This window comes from Ictalurus furcatus, chromosome 9 (genome assembly GCF_023375685.1).
Source record: "Ictalurus furcatus strain D&B chromosome 9, Billie_1.0, whole genome shotgun sequence".
Lineage (NCBI taxonomy): Eukaryota > Metazoa > Chordata > Actinopteri > Siluriformes > Ictaluridae > Ictalurus > Ictalurus furcatus.
Window position 1 is genome coordinate 14605906 of NC_071263.1, and position 24667 is coordinate 14630572.

At 39.8% G+C, this 24667-nt stretch overlaps 2 protein-coding genes across 3 annotated transcripts; one reads left to right on the forward strand and one right to left on the reverse strand.

Annotated features, from left to right (window-relative positions):
• Nucleotides 1-115: 115 nt before the first annotated feature.
• On the forward strand, nucleotides 116-4973 carry mrpl35 (mitochondrial ribosomal protein L35). Its single transcript, XM_053632071.1, has 4 exons — nucleotides 116-188; nucleotides 479-644; nucleotides 3559-3703; nucleotides 4544-4973. The coding sequence occupies exons 1-4, from the start codon at nucleotides 158-160 to the stop codon at nucleotides 4724-4726; spliced, it is 525 nt and encodes a 174-aa protein (XP_053488046.1). The 5' UTR covers nucleotides 116-157; the 3' UTR covers nucleotides 4727-4973.
• A 58-nt stretch (nucleotides 4974-5031) lies between these two features.
• On the reverse strand, nucleotides 5032-24166 carry reep1 (receptor accessory protein 1). 2 transcript variants are annotated; one of them, XM_053632068.1, is made up of 8 exons: nucleotides 24061-24166; nucleotides 20136-20208; nucleotides 19914-19990; nucleotides 19669-19789; nucleotides 15422-15535; nucleotides 13262-13433; nucleotides 10577-10845; nucleotides 5032-7866 (listed from the first exon to the last, which is right to left on the reverse strand). In XM_053632068.1, the coding sequence occupies exons 1-8, from the start codon at nucleotides 24090-24092 to the stop codon at nucleotides 7789-7791; spliced, it is 936 nt and encodes a 311-aa protein (XP_053488043.1). In that variant the 5' UTR covers nucleotides 24093-24166; the 3' UTR covers nucleotides 5032-7788. The 2 variants fall into 2 exon arrangements, with proteins under 2 accessions (XP_053488043.1, XP_053488044.1); XM_053632069.1 differs by lacking the exon at nucleotides 10577-10845 and having other exon boundaries at nucleotides 7778-7866.
• Between the last annotated feature and the right edge of the window lie 501 nt (nucleotides 24167-24667).

The following is a 24667-nucleotide window of genomic DNA, read 5'->3' on the forward strand; positions in this document are numbered from 1 at the left end:
GACTATCATTATTGTTGTCGTTGTTGTTGTAAAGACAAATGCTTCAATGTTTAATAATTTGTTGTTTGGTTTATAACTGTTTGCACTCCGCTTTTCCCCCACTGCGTGCTGTTTGTCCCTGCCGCGCTCTGTAGGTCAAGGGTCACACACATTCAAGATGGCGGCCACCTTGACTAGAGGACTGTCAGGTAGTAATGTTTTCGCATTTACATTGTACAACACGCTTGCAGATTTCGTTTATTCAGTTTGTGCTCGGATAAGCGATTAAGACTACCTTCTATTACATAGAGTTGTCTTAGACATTTATTCCGTTAGCTAATGCTAACCGGATAGCTTCTGTGCTTATTGTTAGCATGTGTGTACTGGATACACATCACAGAGAGGAGTTATCAGAAAAGAACTCCTTTAGATACAGGAACTAGCAACACTTCTGCGGACCCAATCTGTAAACACTTTTCTGTCTCATTGTCATTCTCAGGTATAGTGAGACCTCTGACAGGTCTAGGACAGTCCTGCTTTAACCTCGCAGTCAGAGCGCCGCTGTTTCTCCCTCGCTTCTCCACACTTATTCAGCGACACTTTGGGTTTAAACCGCTGCCTTCTCTTAATGCCTGTGGGCTTCAACAGCAGACTCTACTGCAACGGTAAGGTTCAGAAACAAGTCACGGCTTTTCAAACACTGATGTTATGTTGCTACTCTGGCATAATTGTTCACGTTACTTACTTACATGGCCAGGAAGAGTCCTGAAGTACTGGATGATGGCATCCAACCATAAATATGACACCACTTCTGATGCTGCACTGCCCTACTGAAAAATTTCAGAATGACCTGACCAGCTACCAGCTGCTCAAACACATGCAGAGCTGCTCAGACTGGTAGACAATTTTAGCCTGCTGGTAGATGGAAACAGTTTTTGAAATCCTGCTATCTAAAAAAAATGTTCTTTTAAAGGAAAATAACACAATAGTAAGGCAATTACAAAACTTAACAAGGAATTCAAAAAGAAACCTGATTTTTTTCCTTTTTAACTTTGGCAAAGATAGCTTTCTTTAGGAACACCCACTTTTACCATTTGGTAAACAGTTCTGATACTGATCTGATGCAAAGGAAAGAATTTGACTGTACTATACACCGATCAGCCATAACTTTATATCCACTGACAGGTGAAGTGAATAACATTGATCAACTTGTTTCAATGGCATCTGTCAGGGGGTGGGATATATTAGGCAGCAAGTAAACAGTCAGTTCTCGAAGTTGATGTGTTGGAAGCAGGAAAAATGGGCAAGAATCATGGGCCAAATTGTGATGGCTAGATGACTGGGTTAGAGCATCTCCAAAACAGAAGTTCTTGTGGGGTGTTCCCAGTATGCACTGGTTAGTACCTACCGAAAGTGGTCCAAGGAAGGACAACCGGTGAACCATTGAAAGGGTCATAGATTCCCAAGACTCATTGATGCACATGGGGAGTGAAGGCTACCCGGTATGGTCCGATCCCACAGAAGAGCTACTGTAGCACAAATTGCTGAAAAAGTTCATGCTGGTTATGATAGAAAGGTGTCAGATCACACAGCTTGCTGTGTATGGGGACGCGTAGCTGCAGACTGGTCAGAGTGCCCATGCTGACCCCTGTCCACTGCCGAAAGCTCCTATAATGGACACATGAGCATCAGAACTGGATCATGGAGCAATGCAAGAAGGTGGCCTAGTCTGATGAATCATGTTTTCTTTTACATCATGTGGATGAGATTGTACCAGGATGCACTATGGGAAGAAGGCAAGCCGATGGAGGAAGCGTGATGGTCTGGGCAATGTTCTGCTGGGAATCCTTGGGTCCTGGCATTCATGTGGATGTTACTTTGATACGTACCACCTACCTAAACATTGTTGCAGACCACGTACACCTCTTCATGGCAACAGTGTTCCCTAATGGCGGTGGCCTCTTTCAGCAGGATAATTCGCCCTGCCACACTGCAAAAATTGTTCAGGAATGGTTTGAGGAACATGACAAAGAGTTGAAGCTGTTGACTTGGCCTCCAAATTCCCCAGATCTCAATCTGATTGAGCTTCTGTGAGATGTACTGGACAAACAAGTCCGATCCATGGAGGCCCCACCTCACAACTTACAGGACATAAAGGACCTGCTGCTAACGTCTTGGTGCCAGATACCACAGCACACCTTCAGAGGAGTCTTGTGGAGTCCATGCCCTGAAGGGTCAGAGCTGTTTTGGTGGCACAAGGGGGACGACACAATATTAAGCAGGTAGTTTTAATTAGGTGATGTATAAAACACAGTTAGGTGTGCTGTTATGGGAAAATAAAACATAACAGGGTGGTGTGACATTTTCCTATTTTCCAGCAGCACATCCCAAAGTGTTAATTCCTCTTATACCAGAGCGAATGATATTTTTTAATTGAGTATGGAATGACCTGTCATACTTTTCACCATGTATATTTATGTTTAATCTTGAGGAATGCTTGTGATACGTTGGCTACTGGTACCACTTACTATATTTTATAACCTCTGTAAACAGTCCTTACCTCTGCAGTTTCTCTTTTTTTCCCTCTTACTTAATAAATCAGAAATGAATCATGTCTTGGTTGGAAAGCGCAAAAGTCCTGTGTCCTGAAGATTCTCCCAGAAAACATACTAGCACATTCCAGAATGTATGCCTTACACACTGTGTAGTTTTAGCTACAGTTTTACTGTATACAGTCTCCCTGTTCTGCACTATCCTTGGTCTTCTTTTCTATTTATTTCTTATTCATTTCTTATCTTTAATGCGCAGTCTAAGCAAGAGAAGGCCAGGTTTTCATTTCACTGCAAGTTATATACTGTATATAACTGTGTATGTGACAAATAAAAATCTTGAATAGTGTTAGAAAAGCACTGACACCTGAGAGTCCTTCCATGAATGTTAAATAAACATCTCTTTATAGAACACATCAATTAATATACATTTTTCTTTGTTAAATAATTTCTTTGTTTTTCTTTTGTTTTTTTTTGCTGTTTAGCCTTAGATTATGTAGAGTGTCTATCAAACAAGTCTCTGTGAATGAGAAATTATAATGTATTAGAACAAGTGCATTAATATAAACCTGTGAAGTGGACTGCAGCCGGCGCTACTGTCAGATCTGCTGTTCCAGAAAATTTATTCTCACCTTCTAATTCAAGAATTGAACAGCACGGTGGTATAAGTGACAATAAATAAATCTGCTGATGCTGTCATCGTGAAAGTAACCGAGCGACAAGGTGAGCGCTTTTGTTGCTAAGTTATACAACGCATCACAGGTGTGAATGCGTCATACGTTGTGTCCTGCATTAACTTCTGTCACATCAGGCATCATCATGCCAGTTCGTGGCATGAAATTCATCTATTATCGTTTAATATTGGCCCTTATCGGATACCCTGCAGTGGACCAGTGCATTTCTAGCATTGCTGTATGATTAGTCGCATAATAATCGATCCTTATCTCATGCTTTTTGAGGAGTCAGTGGAATCCCAGGTATGCGGCTGTGTTGTGAGTTTTCTTACGTCTTAATATCTCTCATTGTACAGAGTCTCTCCTCTCGTTCCATCACTGATGCAGCAGCCCTGTAGAAACCTGACATATTATAGTGTGAAGAAGGGCAAGAGGAAGACCGTGAGATCTGTGGTGCAGAGGTTTCTGAGGCTGCACTGTGGCCTGTGGGTGAGGAGAAAGGTAAGGAGGTCACATGCACATTTGAACTGTTTCTTTGGAAATACTTCCTTCCACTGAATTTATACTCTGAAATCTGGGAAAGTTTACAAAAGATTTGACAATCTTGAGACAGTCTTGCCCATGAGACCGGGTTTGCTTTCAGTAAGGCTTTCAGAGAGTTCCTGTTTTTCACTTTTGCTTTCACCTCCTTATAAAAAACAAAAAAACAATTACGATTAGTATGTCATAATCAGATTGAATTAAACGCTAGAATTTATAATGTTTAAAAGCATTTGCTCTAGTTTTGAGCACTAATTTAAATTCATCCATCACAAGCACTTGAATCTTTATAGACCAAACACCCCATAATTGCCAGCAATCGAACTAAAGTGGATTCCTTCAAGAGACATAATTTCAACATAATTTTGAATTGGATATCAGGACATATTGGGCTGTCTGGAAACGAACAAGCAGATATTGCTACTTAGGAAGTGGGAAGTCAAATCGCACCATCTGATCTCAAACCCATAATAAGCTCGTACATCTCCAAAAAGTGTCAGGTTGAATGGGACCAATGCATTCATAACAAACCACACCAAATCACCCCTGATATAAATGAGACTCTTCCCTCATTTCCACTTTGAATTCAGACACAACCAGACTGTATTGTTGACACTGTCAGGATGAGGTAAAATTTTATCGTAATTCTATAAATGTATGGAATATCCTGTTTTACCTACCTTGATCTTACCATGGAAATATCCATTGATTCAGACCAATAAGTAATATTCAGTTCATCCTACAATTTCATCTCTATGTCAATCAGCTCTTCATTTAAACCGAATGTTGTTTGCATTTCAGGCTGGATACAAGAAGAAGCTTTGGAAAAAATCAGCAGTGAGAAAGAAGCGTTTAAGAGAGCACGTATTCTGCAATAAGACTCAGTGCAAAAAATTAGACAAAATGACGACATCCTTTTGGAAAAGAAGAAACTGGTACCTTAATGATCCTTACCAGAAATATCACGATAGGGTTAACTTGTAAGTGTCCTTTAGCCCTCTTCTATTAGAAATGTTCTGTTCTGTGAAGAAAATGTTTTTGTTTGTACAGTGTGTACATCTGACCTTTACACTTATCGGAACCACAACAGAGAATACAGTTTGCACTTTCTGCAAATGTAACGTCACAGAAAATATTCATGCAAGTTGAAAAGCAATGTTCGTGTTTTGCATTCTGGTCAGTGTAAAGAGCTCTGATTATTGAAATAAACCAGTTTCAGTCTTGCGTGTCAGAACGTTGTGTATAGCGAGTGAGTGAGAAAATGAAATCACAGAGCCATTGGTATTCCGTCTCCCTTTTTAATAACTGATGGTGACACACCGTCAGATCCATTTTAAGGGTCCATGACAGAGATCAGACCATTTTCGTTCTTTGTCCACATTAATCAACAGTATAAGAGAGATTTTCTGGCCTGCCAGACATGAGAGCTGTGTTTTGAAATGCTTTTTTTAATTTATTTTTTTTACTGCAAGCTGTGTGTTCATTAGGAGGAAAGCAAGGTTTAGTCACCCTTATGAAGTACATCCCTAGCCTCATTTTCTTTATTTCTCCCTCTTCCAAGGAGTTCAAACAAACAAATGAATACAAATGAACATTATTTCAAAGTAAGAAATCTTCTAAAAAGCAATAATAACTATTAGTCTTTAAAGGCACATCCTCTACTTGAATCATGACTAATTTTGCTCAGTTGTCATTTGTGTAAGGAAGCAGGTGTTTTCTCACAATACACAGTTTAAAAAGAAATGCAGCTCAAAAATAATCTTGTTGCAGTTTTATAGAGAACATCAAAGACTTGGAAGGCTAATCAAGACACTGATATTTCAATTAGCCTGTTTTTTTCTTTCTTTCTTTAAGGGATATGTGCCTTTAATAACTAACTCCTGAAACAACATTCAACGAAATCTAATACTACTTCTCATGAAAGTAACATCAGATAATCCTGACAGTGGTTCACACAGAGCACTTAAATGGTTATACATGTACAGAATGCTGGAAAGAGATTTCATGCATGTGTTTTACTTCTTTCATTTCTTTAAAAGTTGAAATGTTAAGTGAGCAAATATAATGCCGGCTGGATGCTCTTCTAAACAATCAAATCAATCTTAATTCACAGATCTCAGGTTTCAATTCTCTGCTTTGCATTTTGTATTTCTGGTGTCATATTCCATGTCATTATGTTTGTCCTTTTAACATTTCATCTTTCATGCGTAAAGTTTGATTAAATGTGGTAAGATATAACAAACTGTACCTGAGAAAGATATCTACTTAAAAAAACAAACAAACAAAAAAACAACATTTCAATTGTGTCGCTGTGAAACAATATGGGCTTTTGCTACCTGATATCTGAAAGAAGAAAGAGGTGACATAAAATAAGATCGTCATCATTCTCCTCAAGTCTTATTAACATGGAAACAGTGGTAGTGACACAATTCAGTACATAAGTGTTACTGAGAATTTTACAACGTATAATCCTAGTGATACGACGTTGTATTGTGACCCATTTGTATTACTCAGTGAAGCATAGCAGTCTGACTGCACAGTGTTCTGACTTTAAGGGACTACTTGGCACCCCCTTTATGGCTAAATGTATGAGAATGTACTAAACTATGCTCAATGAGTACAGTGCCACACTCTCTATCTCGTGTGTATGTTACAGAGCTCACAGCATTATAATTCTGAACGGTGCTTAATCCAGCACTAGTGTACGTAAATGAAGTAATACTGACAACTCCAGACTGATATGAAGAAGAAAAAAAAACATTCAGATTGTCAACATTTGGTGTGAATTCATGTAACATTACAGTTAAGAGAAGTGAAACATGAATTAAAGTTCTTTAAATAGAACAGAAACTAAAACAATATTCACACTAAACCAAATGAAATGATTATTCGTGGTGAGTTAGGGGTGGTGGCAGCTCAGTGGTCAAGACATCGGCCTTCTGCCTGGAAGGTTGTGAGTTCAAATCCCAGCACCACCAAGCTGCCACCACTGGGCCCTTGAGCAAGGCCCTTAACCCTCCACTGCTCAGTTGTATATATATATGAGATAAATGTAAGTCATTCTGGGCAAGGTCATCTGCCAAATGCTGTAAATATAATCCAGAACTGCTACTATAAAATGCCTAAAGAATGCTACTTAAAATATTCATGAATTTCCTTGGATAAATAAGCATTGCTTTAAATGACTGATCAGATGTGTTTTCGTTTTTCTTTCTTTCTTTTGTGATGGGCTTTAATCATGTATCATGCCTCATCATAACAGCATGAATAAAACCAAACAGCCGATGGGGGTGAAATTTCTTCAGTGTGGCTCAGTTTAAATCCATTCTTTCAGAGTCAGCTGAAATCTAATATCATTGCACATTTGTCCTGTAAATTCCTTTAAATATACACGATTAATATTTTCATTGCTATACAATTTTTTTTGGTAGAATTACAAGCCTGCATGTAGAAGTCACTCTCCCTTTGTAAATAAACATTTATCAGTGTTAGTGGACCGACATTATCAACGGGCTACGTATCCTGAGAGGACGATGGTGTCATGCCCGCTTGTGCTCCATTCGAGTGCACTGAACGGTGTGAAGCCTTAAAAAGTCCACAGAAGAGTCGCTGCAGCGCTTCAACTGTGAGCATAGTGGCTACTGTACAATGCCTAGGTGCTCAGAGGTGTTGCAAATGTTGCTCTCGTGACAGACCAACAGAGGGACATGCATGCTTCTGTCTCTCCCAAAGTCATACAAACAAAAGGAAGCAAACATACACTCTTCACATACAGTAAATATGTACAACACAAAGTGTTTAAGAGTCTCTAAATGGTGCCACATACACGTGCTACCTTGATAGAAACCTCCCCCCTCGGGTGTGAAAGATCAGACGCAATAAGGTCGCACGTTGCTTTGGTTACCTCATTAGAGAACAAGGCTGCTTTAAATATTTGATCTTTTGTCTGCATCGCCGTGCATTCCCCCCCTCTCTCTGTCTCCTCTTTTTCTGTGTCCTCATGTTGCAGCTAAGGCAGCTAAAGCAGTCTCACAGCATATGCACAGTCACATGGCCTCAGGGTTTGCTGATAGGGTGTTCTTGGATCTGGATCTGGTGAGAGGTCTTAAAGCTCTAGGAGGAGGCTGAGAGTGGGGAAGAAGGGATTAGGGAAAAAATAAGGACAAGGAAAGAAAAACAGAAAGCTACGATGAAATTCACACAGAGACAGAGATAAATGTATCACGAATATCACCATGTCACTTGTGACCATATTTATTTTGCACATGAGCTTTTTCAAGTTTGTCAAGCCAACTCCAGTCCACACACACATCTGTGCTTGTTACATGTACTATATCTATGGTTAAATAGATACTTGGGGATACTACAGGGTGTCCCAAATGTCTCCATATATAGGGGACTATGTTTGCCAGCACCAAGTCGGTTGTGCCTCAGTCAGTGGATGTTCGTGGACGTCCACTTCTTGATCGGTCTGCAACACTTCCAGTCTTTTTGAATTTGTTAATAAGTTTGGCAACCTGTGTGATGTGCTTGCCATGTTTCCTGTTAAAGTCCATCGGGACCTTGTGACAGCTTCATGATCATGATTTCAATACGTTCTTCTTTTGTCAGAGACACTCTTAAAGGCTGTCAGAAAAAAATATATATATAATATAAACTACACTTGTGAAAAAATAAGTACACCCCATGGAAATTGTTGGTTTTTTTGGACATATTTGGACAAGCAAACATTTGATCATCTTTGAAACAGTGCATGTTAATAAAGTTGTTATATTTGAACACAACCACAAGGAAAATGAGCTTTTTCAATAATTTATTCAACAGAAATATCAATAGATGTGATATTCTTCTGTGGAAAGTAAGCCTCAGAAGCTAGTATTGCCCCCTTTAGCAGAATTAATTTCTTGTAGGCGTTTTGCATAATTGTTCACTAGTCTCGGCTTGCTGGAATTTTTGACCACTCTTCTATACAATATTCTTTCAGTTGCAAGAAATTTCAGAGTTTTCTTGTGTGTATTGCCTGTTTCAAATCCCCCGACATTTCAATGGGATTAAAATCCGGGCTTTGCTAGGCCATTCCATAACCCTCCATTTCTCCATTTTGAGCCATTCCTTGATGGATTTGCTCATGTGTGCTTAGGATCATTATCCTGTTGAAAGGTCCACATTCGGTTCAGCTTCAAATTTCGGACAGATGGCCTCACGTTATCTTCAAGCACTCTTTGATATGATGCAGAATTCATAGTTGAATCAGTGAATGCAAGCTGTCCAGTCCCTGAGGCAGTGAAGCAACCCCAAACCATAACATTTCTACCACCGTGCTTCACAGTTGGTATGAGGTGCTTCTCCTGAAAAGCTGTCTTTGGTCTGCACCAAACATTTCTGCTGTTACTGTGGCCAAACAACTCTATCTTTGATTTGTCTGTCCAGAGCACATTATTCCTAAAGGCCTGGTCTTTGCCTATATGCTCATTGGCTTTTTCCTAGCATGCCTGACATGCAGGTCAAATTTGTGCAATCTCTTTCTGATTGACACCAACAGTTGCAAGACTTACTAGCAGACCCTGTGAAGAAATTTTGGGGTTCTTGGAGACTTCTTTTTGCATCAGACGGTCTGCTCTTGGGCTGAATTTGCTGGGATGGTCAGTCCTGGACTAATTGGCAGTCGTTTGAAATCTGTGCCATTTGTAGATGATTTTCCTTACAGTGGAATGATGTATTTCAAATCATTTGGAGACCTTTTTAAATCCCTTGCCAGACTCATAGGCATCCACAAATGTAGGAGTGTATTCACTTTTCCATGTGACTGATCTGTTTTGTGTTCATTTAAATTTTGTTTTAAGTCATTTTATAGACTTCCAATAACTTTATTAATAGACACTGCTTCAAATAGAATCAAATGTTTGCTTGTCTAAATATGTAAAAAAAAAAAATAAAAAAAAAATATGGGGTGTAATTGTTTTTTCACATGACTGTAAGTATGAAAAATGTTGGAAGACATTTTGCTAAAAAGTGATCATTTCCCCTATGTATGGAGACTTTTGGGACACCCTGTATAATTAAGCCGTGGGATAGATGTTTGCGAGAACATCATGTGTCTACATTCAAATTATTCTACTGCATGATCAAATTAGCGATTAACGATCATATATTCTTTCATCCTAAGGAATCTGACAAGCTATCACATGTATGATAGACCTTTTTCTCTACTAATGTCATTTAAGAAGCCAGAGTCAGTGCATGCAGATCAGGCATCACACAAAATTCTAGCCATTTGTAGTAAAAGGTCAGATGACTCAGAATAGCAAAAATCCTAAGGCCACATTAGACAGTTATGTCTTTTGTTCTATGACCCACTATAATAATAATGATATTGAGTCTTTATTGGTCACATATACATAATGAAGCTCTTTTTCCTTCGCATATCCCAGCTTGTTAGGAAGTTGGGGTCAGACCGCAGAATCAGCCATGATACGGCGCCCCTGGAGCAGAGAGAGTTAAGGGCCTTGCTCAAGGGCCCAACAGTGGCAGCTTGGCAGTGCTGGGGATTGAACCCCCCAACCTTCCAATCAGTAACCCAGAGCCTTAACCGTCAAGCCACCACTGCCCCAAAAGCAAAAGACTGCTATAATCCTCCTCAAACAGTGTGCAATTGCTCTGACTTTCATACATACACGACACAGTATCCCAAATAAAAACTCCAGGTAGCCTGTGGTGGATTAGCCTGTGGTGGTAATCATGCTGATTAGTGATTCAGCATAATGGTTAGTTATAACCAGGCCGTCAGCACCCCAGCAGACACACCACCATCCAACTATGTAAAGAGGGGGCTACCTCTGGGGCACGTCTCTTAAGCAGTCCAAGTTGGCCTGAGTTGGCTGGGATGCCCCACTCTTTTTCACTGTCCTTTGGCACCTCTGGGTCCTCAGATGGAGGGGGTGCAGGTTTGTCCTGGGAAAGCTCAGGGGGTGAAAGAGGCTGGCTTGGATTGCTGAAGGATCTTGGTATCGGAGTGGGTTTGCGGGTCAGAGGGAAAGAAGGCTCCACAGAAGCACACTGCTCCACATTCAACATCTCAAACTCAGTTATGTCAAACTCTGGGCCTGCACCATGACAATACGGGCATCAAAACAAGTCTTGACATGTGCTTGTGTATATTACATTTCACAGGGCAATAAGTTGCATATGATATTCATTGTAGTGAAATAAAACTGCAATAGTGAATGTAAGGTCAAGTGATAATGACGGGAATAATCAGGGCCTACATTTGGAGCCTCTGAGGCTACTGCATGAAAAGCAGACTTTACTTGACCTCTGAATACACAAGAATATTCTCAAACCTTTGAGAAATTTATCAGATCTTTAAGATCTTTAAGAAACAGTAATGTTTAACAACACAGCAGACATATTTTACTCTTCTTCTGATGAGTATGTGCCCGCTCTGCTCTGAATCCTAGGAATTAAGTCCATGTGATAATAATGAACTTGTTTTTCTCATGTGAAGTTGTTAACACCTTGTACCATGTGACATGTTAACACCCTAGCTAACTAATTGCTAATCAAAATGTTCTATTCACAGCTTATAAAAAAAAAAACAACTTTTTGATCTTATATAAAACTACAATGTTTATTCATATACAGTATAATACATAGAACTATGCTGCCACTATTCTCAATTTTGACACCCAAGTTCTTTTGGCATATAATATAATCAGATGCATTAACTTAGTGGGAAATGTATTAATATACATTTCCCACTAAGGTATATTTGACTGTTTGACTATGGCTCATGAGTACTTTATACATCACATAGATCTATTGAAATACTATTAAATAGTCTGCATATGTAAATATGCTGAAATCTGTAATTCTACAGAGCAAAAAAAATAAAGCACAATAAATATTAAGGCTGTATTTACCTGGAAACATGAACGTAGTGTACTGTACCCTTAAAATTTAATGTACATAATTGGACCTTAACTACCACTGATTTACCTTTTCCTACTAAAATTAAAGGTGCACTACATGCTCATTCCCAGGTAAAAGATACATACTAAAGGTACAAACCATGTACCCTTGATGGAACCACCCCAACAACAAAATACAGTTTAGTACCTTTATTTCTGGGAGTGAACCTACAGGCTGAATGAGGAACCAATTTAGTAGGAAGTGTTCAACTTGTGTGCCTGGACAGTGTAACACTCTTGGCGAGCATCGCGTCTCGTATTTCTCAATATATCAACACTTCCTGATGATATATTACTTCTAATGTACTTTCCAAAATATCTGACATCTCGCCCTTGTGACCACAACTGTTCTTTATACGAGGTAACTTAGAGACAGAAAATGTAACAGACCTCTATTAGTGATTTGTAATGGCTCACTGATAGTATGAAATTCAGATGTTTAAGTGAATATAGGCATTTTGCAATTCTCATTCATTCATCTTCAGTAACTAATTTATCCTAGTCAGTGTGAATCACAGGGGATCCAGAGCCTATCCTGGGAACACTGGGCATGAAGTAGGAATATACACCAGTCCATCACACAGGCACCATGACACACTCATAGCAGAAAGGCCAGCTATGGTAGGAGTTTTGTTCCTATGGCTATATGAGCATTAAACACATAGGTACTCAGCCATTGTGATGCCAGATGCATTTGTTGTATGATGATCCTCATGTTTTTCTTTTTGTTCCCTCCTCCCCTCTATGCCTGTGATTGTTTATGTTGGTTTATATGTATGATGTTATGTTTTTGTTTTTCTGTGCACCCACGGTGGAAACAAATTTCCTCTTTGAGGACCAATAAATTATCTATCTATCTAACAATCTATCAATCAATCAATTATATTCACACCCTCATTAACACCTAGGGGCAATTAATTAATTCACTGGCATGTTTTGGGAATGTTGGAGGAAAATGGCGAACCTGGTGGAAACGATGCAAGACACAGGGAGAACGTGCATAGAAACTCCACACAGACAGTAATCTGAACTCAGGATCAAACCAGAGACCTTGGAGATGTGAGGCAGCAACACTAATTGCTGCACCATGTGCCAACATATTGCACAATACTACACCATGTAAAATACAGTGATTACTTACTGCATGCAACTTAATTGTGGCATTATAATATAATGCATAAAATGGAATACCTGGACAATTTTTAAATATACATTCAATTCATCATCAGCCCTATAATTGAAACCAATGTCTGAAACTGATATTACTTAGCCAATCGAAGGTCTATAAATTTCTTTTAAACAGAATGGATACCATCATTCCGTGTTTCAAGATGAAAACATAATTTGGGAACCCATGCATCCTGCATATTGTATATTGTTTATTGTTGAGCTGAAACCATACCACCAGCATTGCTGTGTGGCAATGTAAGTATCTTGAATCTAAACTGGCATGGTTAATATACTCAAGTAAAGGTACATTATGTAAAGATTGACTGTGAACAGATTAGTGCAAATGTGATTGGTTCATAGTCAGTTGGACAGGTGGACTTACTCTTGCTGTAGGCGGCATCTGATTTGCTGCGCATCACGGCGCGAGTTCTGTGCTGACCCGATGCAGCCTGAGTGGTGACTGAAGCAGAACTCTTTGCTTCACCGTCTGAGTCTATGGTGGTCAGGTCATGCATACTGAAACTCCGAAGGCGATCTGATAGCACACCCTGGCCCTGTGGTAGAAATGTTAGTGTAATTGGTTTTTTTTGGTCAGTGTAATTGTTTTTTAATAAAAAAGTATAGGGCCATGATTCTGATATGGGCGAGACTATATATATATATATATATATATATATATATAGACACACACACACACATATACATATACATATATACACACACACACACACATTATGTGTGTATATATATATATATATATATATATATATATATATATATATATATATATACACACACACACACACACACATATATATATATATATATATATATATATGTATGTATATATATATATATTAGGGATGCTAATGTTCGGCAACCGAAATTATTCAGCCAAAAATAGCAAAAAAAAGCATTTTCTGTGTTCGGCCGATTAAGTGAAAAGGCCGAATAAATTTGACTGAACAATGACGTGTTTGATGACGCGACCAAATAGCCTAGCAACCAGAGTGAGACGGGCGAATGTCATGACCTCGATGAGGGGGTGCGCGCATGCACGAGCTACGTGCACGAGCTACATGCTCTTGGGATGTTTACTGTGGACACGTGTTGTTTTGTTTCTGTTCCGGAGTATTCTGTCACGTCGCGAGACGTAAGGGAGTAGAGTACGGAAGCAGGTAAAGACGTATTTATTTAAGGGCAGGCAGACAAATCTAAATCATAATCCAAAAAACGTAGTCAAGACAGGCAAAGGGTCGGGCGATCGGCAAACAGGCATAAACGGGGCAAAGCAGGAATCGAAGTCGCGGTCACAGAAAACAGAGTCAAAACACAAAACAAGAAACATGAACTAGTACTATGGACTGGGAGTGGAAAAACCAGCTGGGACTAAATGAACTAATCTATAGTTTAAACTAACTAAATCTATCAAGGAACATAACACTAACAACGTATCTAACTATACTATATCTACTATAATACTCCGCGAGGTGTACAGGGACACGAGCGGTATATATCCCCAATATAATCAGCCGTATAGAACCGAATAGAACCATTTTTTGCACTCTTGTCAATGCACTTTTTAATGCACTTTTTTGTTGTAGGCTACAGAGTGTTCCATTCTTTCAGCAGTCAGTTATAGGCCTAACATAGGCTATTCAAGGGGGGCTCAAAGATGACCACATCAAAAAAATTTTATTTTACTAATTTAAAGTTATATTGTATTAGTTATATTAATACAATATTAATATATTAATATTTAAAGTTATATTGTATTTTTTTTATTTTACTAATTTAAAGTTATATTGTGCCTTATTGGTAGCCTATGCCTGGTGGAATGAAAAAAAAATGTTCAGTGTTAAATAAATATTTTGAAATTGTAGATTTTGTAATTGATTTTATTCTTTGAAAGGCAAGACTAAATAGTAAAAAGCACATTTTGACTATTTAATTTATGCAATGGTGAAAAAAATGGCAAAATAAATGGAAAAAACACAAAAAAACGTGTTCGGTATTCGGCCTTCGGCTTTCAGCCAAGTTTTTTATTATATTCAGTTTCGGCTTCGGCCAAGAATTTTCATTTCGGTGCATCCCTAATATATATACATATATATATATATATATATATATATATATATATATATATATATATATATATATATATATATTATTAAACTACAGTGCAGTTGTAAAAACAACGACATTCTGTACTTTAATCTCAAAGATAATATTAATAAAATACAGAGCTGGAACAACATGTTATTGTTTATATCTTTAGGGAATGGATGTGGTGTGAGAGAAGGAACCTGCAGTCGCAATGAGAACATGGTTCCTAGTTTTGAGCTTGAGCATAAATATAATATAATAATATATCATATAAATATACCGTATATAAATATCTCATTTGTGTTATTTGTGTATCGGCAAAACTAACAGATTTCTGGCCTACTCCTAATTTGTAACTTTTAACTTTGCTGAAAACGCAACAATTATCCACTTTTAAAATTCCTCATCAGTATGTCACAAATGATAATAATGTCACCTTAGTGGCAGCCATCACTGCAGCTGTAGCGGCCACATTCAGGCTTTTCTTTCCAAAGTGCATCAGGGTGTCATAACTTTTGTCCTTTGCTTGACATAGGTATTCATCAATGTCCTGGAAAATGCAAGTCACAATGAAACGATTTACTTACCCTTAGGGTTGAGGTAGGCAAGTAAAGTCAGAATCATAACTGATAAATCCTAAATATGATTTGTTATACACTGGAACTTCTTCCTTGTGTTTCTTCATCAAAACGTCTGGGTTACGAGGGAACGAGACGTTGCGTGAGCTTCACACTGTGGGAAGCACCCTTGTGCGTGACTGGCATCTGAAGCTTGTGTAACATCATGCCTATTTATAGGCCTGCCGTGATTAGGTGATGTGGCAATTAAGCGCGTTGTGTGATATAAAACGGCACCTGTGAGCCACGCCGTCAGGCTCTATTATCAGAAGCGAAGACAAAATTCACAGGCATGCCCCAGTATGACAAAACTACACAATGTATAGTTTCCTTCTCAGGAAACAGGGTTACATGCGTAACCCAGACATTCCCTTTCAAAGGGAACTCAACATTGCGTGAGCTTCACACTGTGGGAACGAGAATACCCACTCCGTCCTACTAAGGGTATGGCCTGTTCAAAATATCTAAGCCCGAGGGTCACTGCAAGACACTCGTGCCCAAGGTGGAATATCCAGGCTGTAATATCGAAAGAATGTGTGTGGCGTAGACCACCCCGTCGCAGCACACACATCCTGTAAGGGTACCCCTATGGACAAAGCTTTCAAGGAGGCGACCCCCCTAGTGAAATGAGCCTTTATGCCCAGAGGCGTAGTGAGAAGCGATAGAGATTGCTTCCACTTTCCAATTAGAGATGTACTGCTTCAACACAGGCACTGTGTCGCTGCAAAGCAGACCAGGAACTGCTCCGACTTACGCCAATGGCCGGAGCGGTGGACGTAAGACCCACAGTTTCCATAGTTCCGGCCGAGGGTGATAAATCAGCTGTCCGGCTTGAGACAGTAGATCTCTGCAGATGGGAATCTCCCAAGGAGTGCTGTCTAGCAGGGATATTATCTCTGAGAACCATAGTCGAATTGGCCTATAAGGTTCTACTAGCAGCAGACGTAGTCGGTCTTGGCGAACTCTCGCTAGAACTTGTGGGCCAGAGTAATCGGAGGAAAAGCATACAGACGTGACCTCGGCCACATGTGCACCATGGCGTCCAGCACCACTGGTGTGGGGGGGTGAGAGTGAACCACAGTAGGCAGTGTGTTGTCTCCTCTTAGACGAAAACATCCACTTCCGCTTGGCCAAACCTCCACCATATGGACTTCACCACTTGTGGATGGAGCCTCCAATCCCTGGGCCTCAGCCCCTGCCTCAATAGGATGTTTGCCCCAATTCCCAGTTGCCCGGAATGTACATTGCACTCACTGATAAAAACGTTCCCTCCGCCCAGAGAAGAATTAGTTGCGCCTGCCTGAACAAGGGGCGCAAACGTAACTCTCCCTGGTGGTGGATACATGAGACCACCACTGTGTTGTCTGTTACAACTAACACATGGTGACCTCTCAAATGAGGAAGAAAGGTATTTCAGTGATAGAAATACGGCCCGCATTTCTAGGCGATTTATATGCCACTCCAGATGAGGGCCGCTCCAGAGACCGTGAGCTGAACAGCCATCTAAGACCGCGCCCCAGCCTATGAGGGAGGCATCTTTCATTACCAGCTTGCAGTAAGGAGATGCCCCGAGGCTAGAACCCGGGGACACTTCGAAACTCTCAGAGCACGTAGGCATTGCCGCATGACACTGATTACTCTCAGAGGTTTTGTGCTCGGACGAAACCCCTGACTTTTCAGCCACCACTGAAATGGTCACATGTGCAATAGGCCCAACAGTATGACATTAGCTGCTGCTGCTATAAGCCCCAACAGTCCTTGTAGAGACTGGAGGGGATGCCCAGATCCAGCTTTATCTTGCTCAATGTTGACAGGATTGACCCTACGCGTGTTGGGGATAGAAATGCCCTCATTGTAGTAGAATGCCATATAACTCCTAGAAAAGTTGTCCTCTGCACTGAAGAAAGCATACTTTTCTTGAGGTTAAACCTGAGCCCCAAGCTCCTCATGTGGGCAAGAACAACATCTAGATGTTGAATCACCAGATCCCTGGATTATGCTAGAATTAACCAGTCGTCCAGGTGGTTTAGTACAAGGATGACCTGGAGTCACAAGGAAGCCAGAACAGCATCTATGCACTTTGTGAAGGTGCAAGGGGATAACGCTAGACCGAAGAGAAGAACCCAATATTAGTACACGTTGCCTCCAAACGCGAACCTCAGGAACGTCTTGTGACTGGGCGTTATTTCTATGTAAAAATATGCATCTTAGATCTATCGTCACAAACCAATCCTCGAACTGAATCTGTGGAACGATAAGTTTGAGTGTCAGCATCTTAAACCTGTAAAAAAAATACTCTCATTTTTTTGCGAACCAGGAAATAGCGGCTGTAAAAACCTCCTTCCCTCAGGGAACAGGGTACATGTTCTATGGCCCTGTTTTCCAAGAGGGATCTTTCTTCTTGCGCTAATATCGGGCTCTGCTCTGTGCTGACTACTGTGGTGAGCACACCTCTGAACCGGGGTTGGGGTTCGAGCTCTGAACTGGACCCGGTAACCATTTTCTAAGGTGAACAGAACCCATGGAGACACATTTGGCAGTAGTTTCCATGCTGACAGATGGTCTTTTAATAATATTAACACCTCCACATTCTGTTGGAGGGAAAGCATCAGATTTTCATTGCCCTATGACCGCTCGCTGACCAGAGAAGCCAGAAAACTTTGGACGGCCTTGGCTAGGGGAGGCGCTAACAACCTCACGTCTCCTGATACATCCCTCCATGGCCCATCAGGACCGCTGCTTCTTTGTCTGCTTGGCCTTTATGATCGTTCTCAGATCAGATCTATTAGCAGGCTGCAACTGTGGCCGCCTGGTTTCCCTGGCTGACCACAGGGGGGAGGCGGGCCACCACACTCACCTTCTGTGCCTCCCTCACACTACTGGCCCGGGCTCCACTCACGGATGCCCAGGCGAACTCGACACGACGAGGAAGGAACTGGCTGAACGCCGCCGTTTGCTGTTGCGCCTTGCGAAACCTGTCATTCATGTCGGTTAACCTCGCCACCGAACAGGTCGGCGTCCAGCGTCAACAGGGGAGTCCAGCAGGGAGACCTTATCTTTGTCCCCCATTCCTGAGAGTTTGAGCCATAGGTGCCTCTCTGCGCAACCAAGCTACCCATTGAACAGCCGATACCATGGGCCGTTTGCTTGGTTGCCCGGAGGGACAAATCCGTAGCACGGCGAAGCTCTGATTATAAGCCGCCTGATTGTAAGGTGTCCACAATGCGCGAAGTCAGACCCCTCGAGGGATGCCCTGGCATGCTCCATCTCTAGACACTTCACACAGAAAGTGTGTGTGTGTGTGTGTATGTGTGTGTGTCCCCTCCCGTGATAAAAGGGTAGCAAGACATGACACATTTCCTGAATTCTCTCTCACTCATACTATTCTCTTTTTTCTTTTTTTTAAAGGGACAGAAAAGTAAAGAGATTTTTCTTTCTTGTTTTTTTTTTTTAAAGATAGAGAGGAACTGAAAAGTCTTTTGTGAGCGTTACACAAATGACCGACATGCAGTCTCTCTAAAGATAATAAGGCTAACGGCGCGGTTTACAGGTGCCGTTTTATATCAAATAACGTGCTTAATTTCCACGTCACCTGATCACGGCAGGCCTATAAATAGACACGATGTTACACAACTTCAGATGCCGGTCACGCGCAAGGGCACTTCCCACAACATGAAGCTCACTCAATGTTGAGTTCCCTTCTCAGGGAACACTAGATTAAAAAAAAAAAAAAAGCTTTTGCATTTTGCCTTTCCTCTTTTTGCTCTATCAGTGCCCCTACACTCTTCCTCCATGACGAATTTCCTGCCTCACAAATAAAGGGCAGGAGAAAACCTTTAGAGAAAGTATAGCATCATTTCCTACCGCTGTTCATCAACTGGGAACATTTCACCTAACACACTGCAGGAAACAGGGTCAAGCACAAAGCAAGATGGGTCTTCACTTCCGAAAAAAAGTGCTTTGCAACAACTTCCAGATGTTTCAATCATTACTGAACTTTTGTTTACTTTGGAATAATCTTCTTGTTTTTAGAAAGAACTAGGTAAACAGATATTCAGAATCATACCTTTTCTTTAGAGGTCAAAGTTGGGTGGACGAACTTCCTATACAGCACACTGGATCCCTTTGTGTATGGTGAAAGTAACCACACCATAAAAGCAATTTTTAGCTCATAGTAAAATGGGAGCCTTCAAAAGAGACAATAGATGAGTCATATCCAGCCATCATCATTTCAAGCTCTTTATCATTTCATCATTTGATCAGGGGCACACCTTTAGTGGGAAATGAGCAGGAAGGCATTATTTCACTTACCAGCACAAGAATAAATCTGTGATCACTTCAGCTGTTGTGAACAGTGCAAATATTATCCAATACATCATCCATTTTACCTGTTGAAATATATAGAAGAAAGTTATGAAATTTGAATGTCAGTGAGCGGATTCCTATAAGATGATGCTGAAAAAGCTGGCCGTAGATGTGAGTGCAGTAAGGCATGAAATACTCATTATATGTTGTTATGCAGTTCATACTCACATATTCTCTCACATCTTTTGATTTGACAGCTTTATATGATGAATATGCAGGGTAAAGTGTCCCAAATATGAGCCTGTCAGACACAAATAGATCAAATAGATCAGCAGAACAGGATTCGGTGCAACCTGAGTGTTATAACCTAAGATTTCAAAATAATGAATTCAAGTTGTTTGCATTAAACATGGAGTAATTTCCCCACTTTTTCACCCAAAAGAGCCGTTTACATTTTATGAATGCATTTGAGAATAATGTATATGCTATTTGACAGTAAATGTAAAAAGATAAATGTAAATTTTCAAAGGGCGCCTTGTAATGTAATATAAGAAAGTGTTTCTAGACCTATAATAATCATATAGGTGTAGGAAGACATGGCCACAATATTTATGCAAGGAACGTATTCTATATTCTGATTCATCTACTTAAATTTAAAGTTTCACACCTTATAGGTTGCCAGATTTTCAACATCATCTAGACCACCCCTACAAATCATTTACATTTACACCCAAATAAAATCGGATAACAGAAAATACAGGCTATTAAAAATTATTGCATATTTTTTGCTGTCATTTGCAATGTAGCATAAAATCAAGTGACAATTGAATGTTAGACTATTAGGATTACATAACAAACATTAGGACTGTTTATTAAGCCTATAAGGCTGCTATTAAACGTATATTTGAAAATGTGCCTCTTTCTTATTTAAGTGGTTAAGGAATTTTTGTAAATAATTTTATGTTATAATTAAAATTGCCTGTAGATTCTGCTTTGTCCTCTCAGTTTACTGCTCTCTATTATAAATATACTATTTAAACACCATAGTAACTGTATACAGTTTTTGGCCTCACTTAATTCTAAATACAGCCAGTAACATGTAAGAAAAACTACCTTAGAAAAACTGATATCACAATGCATCTGGGTCGTTTATTTCAGGCTTCTGTTTACATTTTTCTGGCCTTCAGTCAGAACACAGCTGCTCAGGTTTTATCTCCACCATATTTAGATGCAATGTCTTGAAGCTCATCCTCTGCAGTATCCTATTGTTTGAATGTGATTGTGTAAAGGTCTTACTTTTAACTTGTCGAGTTCAAAATGGTCAACAGCCCCACTGATGGCAACTTGTTTAATGTCATTTTTAAGATGTTCATTTATTATTTTATCCATCTATTGACTAACATTTATGGCATTTGGCAAATGCCCTTATCCAGAGCGACTTACATTTCTCTAATTTATACAACTGTGTCTTAAGCACTGAGCTACCACTGACCAAGGGAACTCGGGGCACATGTCGGGGGACACCCTGGACGGGGTGCCAACACATCGCAGGGCACAATCACACACCCATTCACACACTATGGACAATTTGGAAATGCCAATCAGCCTACAACGCATGTCTTTGGACTTGGGAGGAAACCTGAGTACCCGGAGGAAATCCCTGAAGTATGGGGAAAACATCCAGACTCTGTCAAGATGACCTGAGCACACTGAGTAGTATCAGTGTGGAGCATTAACAATGGACATAAGGTGGCATGAATTGTGCACACAAAGGTATTGACAAGGGTGCACCAGTCAAGTGAGAGCACTTCAGCTCTGCTAGCACTGAGATACACGCACATCCTTTCCCCTGTTTGACAGGGTCTACACTTTGCTTGCAAGTCAAGTTTACAGTAAAAGAGCCATTGCCTAAAATAAAAAGTAGTTTTAGTTTTCTATAGTTTTTAAAGATTTATAAAATATTTTTAAATCTGTATTTCATTAGTACTGACAATTTGTGGTTATACCACTGTATTACTGCAGTTATACCATGGTTAAATTGAATAAAATGATTCTGTTCACTGTAGAAGAAACTACTTTAATTTTGTATCCAATTCAGAATTTCTAAGTGTGGAAAAGTACATTATGATAAACTACACTGCATTATTACTGTTGAGTGTCTGTCACAATCTCCCCAGTAAATACAGTGCAATCAGTTCAGTTTAGTGAACTCACTTGTACCTCTAGAGAAAGCCCTAAATTTTCTGAGTGGATCAAAAAGGTTTCCAGGTAAAAGGCTTTTGGAAAACTTCGGAAAGCTAACTCTTAGCTATTACAAACTGTTTGTTTTTTTCTTTTCTTCTTAATTTCTAACCGTGTAATACGAAACTGAAAATGTAGTAAAGGTACAACTGCAGCGCCTCCTATTGGAAAACTATAAATGTATTCATAAACTTACGCGTTGTTAGATCAATCAGAAAGAAGGACGGTTTGTTTGTTTGTTTGTTTGTTTGTTGTTGGGGTTTTTTTTGCAAAGTAATTACTTACAATTGCATGAAATAAACAACAACAATATGTAAATTAAACATAATTAACACACACCTTACAACAGATTGACATGTCAGGAACACAGAAACTACAACTGTAAACATACATTAAAAGAGACTTTACATCACAGGGAAAGCATCCAAATACATGGATTTTCTTTAAATATTTATTCAAGATATTTAAGGAATCTAAGGGTTGTTGTTGTTTTTGTTTTTTTAGTAAGAATGGCATTGTGACGTTGCTTCTGGCATTAAAACGTCACTCAATATAGTAGCTTAAATGTAAAGGCATTTGCTTACAAAGTACGTCAAAGTAACTCATAGTAGGCTATTAATCATGTTTAATCATAGAAGTGATTTGTTTTAGTAACGCGTTGTCCGGAAGACTGTACATTTATCTAGCATGTCTCGTGTGTGTGTGTGTGTGTGTATGTGTGTGTGTGTGTAGTTTGCAGGCCAAACACGTTTTTACAACCCTGATTAATTTCCAAATTTATTCTGACAGAAATAGCTCAGACACCCGAACGTTCATAACTCATGGACACAGAGAAGTGAGCTGAACCAAGGAAGTGAACAGAGTAATAATTAGAAATCAGAAACTCCCAGAAAAACTCAAGCCCATGCTGCACCTGTGTTCAAGTATATATCTGTCCACAAATACTCTCTCTGTCTCTCACAGCTCAACGACAGCTGCACATCTGACCTGAGTAAGTGGTCGACCTACATACATACCCACCGCCCATTAAACAAACAAACAAACAAATCACACACCTGAGTGACATCTGAGTGACTACCACCACCATATTGTGCTCTGCCAAGCCAGCCTGAATGCCTCAGTATGTACACTATATTTAGCACATCAGGACGCTGTGATGCAGATCTTTAGTGTCCCACAAAGTGTCGCCCATGCAATGTAACCGGATATTGTAATCTAAATTTAATTGACTCGCCATTTTGTGGGTTCTTTTACGCATGATCTTAAATTTCCGAGATTGGCCATATTATTATAAATGACAAAAACAAAACAAACTGAATTTAATGATTCATATACAGTGGTTCATAGGCATTCAGTTTTATGCAGGTATAGTTGACATTTTAATCATTTGCTTTCTTTTCAATATTGCAAACATTCCACATGATGCTGTTTAATTTCCTGTTAGGGAATAGATGGGCGCTGGCTTCAAAACATCAAAACATCTCCAGGTGAAATGTAAGCCTATTGAAATAAACCCAACCGCCCAGAGCGACACGTAAGTGTCCAGATTCGCGTCACACCGCCTTTGTTTGTCCCTTATTCATAGCTCTGGTTATGACACTGAACAAATCACTTCGTTTTAGGAAATAGAGATTTAGGGCAACGATTACACTGGCCTATATTCGCTCATAATGCAAAGACCTTTATAGGTGAAAAGTCGGTGGCCAAAACACCGCGTCAGGACCTGCATATCATTATGATTATGATTAAATTCTGCCTAGAATGAAGGAGGTGACATAAACACACCACAGTCCTTAAGAGCACACATTACAATATGGAGATGAAGACCAAACAATAACATAATGCAAAGATTTAGAGTAGGGGGAAAAACATAGCAAGAATAGAACAAGAATAGAAGAAGAAAAATACTTACACCACAAGCCTGGAAATAATCCACGAGACCATTGCGCTAGGAGAGCTTGTTGTCAGCAGGGAGGAGTTTCCTTCGCGACTGCTGGCGGTGACCGTTTGACAGCGGACTCTTCTGCGCATGCGCACGCGTCTACGGCTATGTCCAAACCCGCACTAACCGTACTAAACAGAATTTACAGAAAACGGTCTATGAAAATAGCAGTAATTCAGACATGTTTTTTTTTTTTTTTTTATATAGCTGCACCACAAATATCCATAACATTGTAGCCATTTACAGACAATGTCATATAATAGTTTATAGTTAGTGTATAGCTGCCAGAGATGGTGTACTATTTGCATATACTATTGTTTAGTAGGGTAGTACGTGGTTTGGGATCTAGCCTGTTTCTAGAAGCGCACGTTGTATGGAAGGCTGAAAGGGCCAAACGCTTTGTCATTACTGAGAAAATGAACACCATTTGACAGACCGAGCTTTCCATTTCGGTTCTCTGTTTATTCCTGAAATACTCGTGGTTCAAATGAGTTTCTGTACCATACAGGGCAGATACCATATTCAAGTCTATGAGACAGGCACACACTATTTGGTAGCTAGCTGTAAGGGAGTTTTT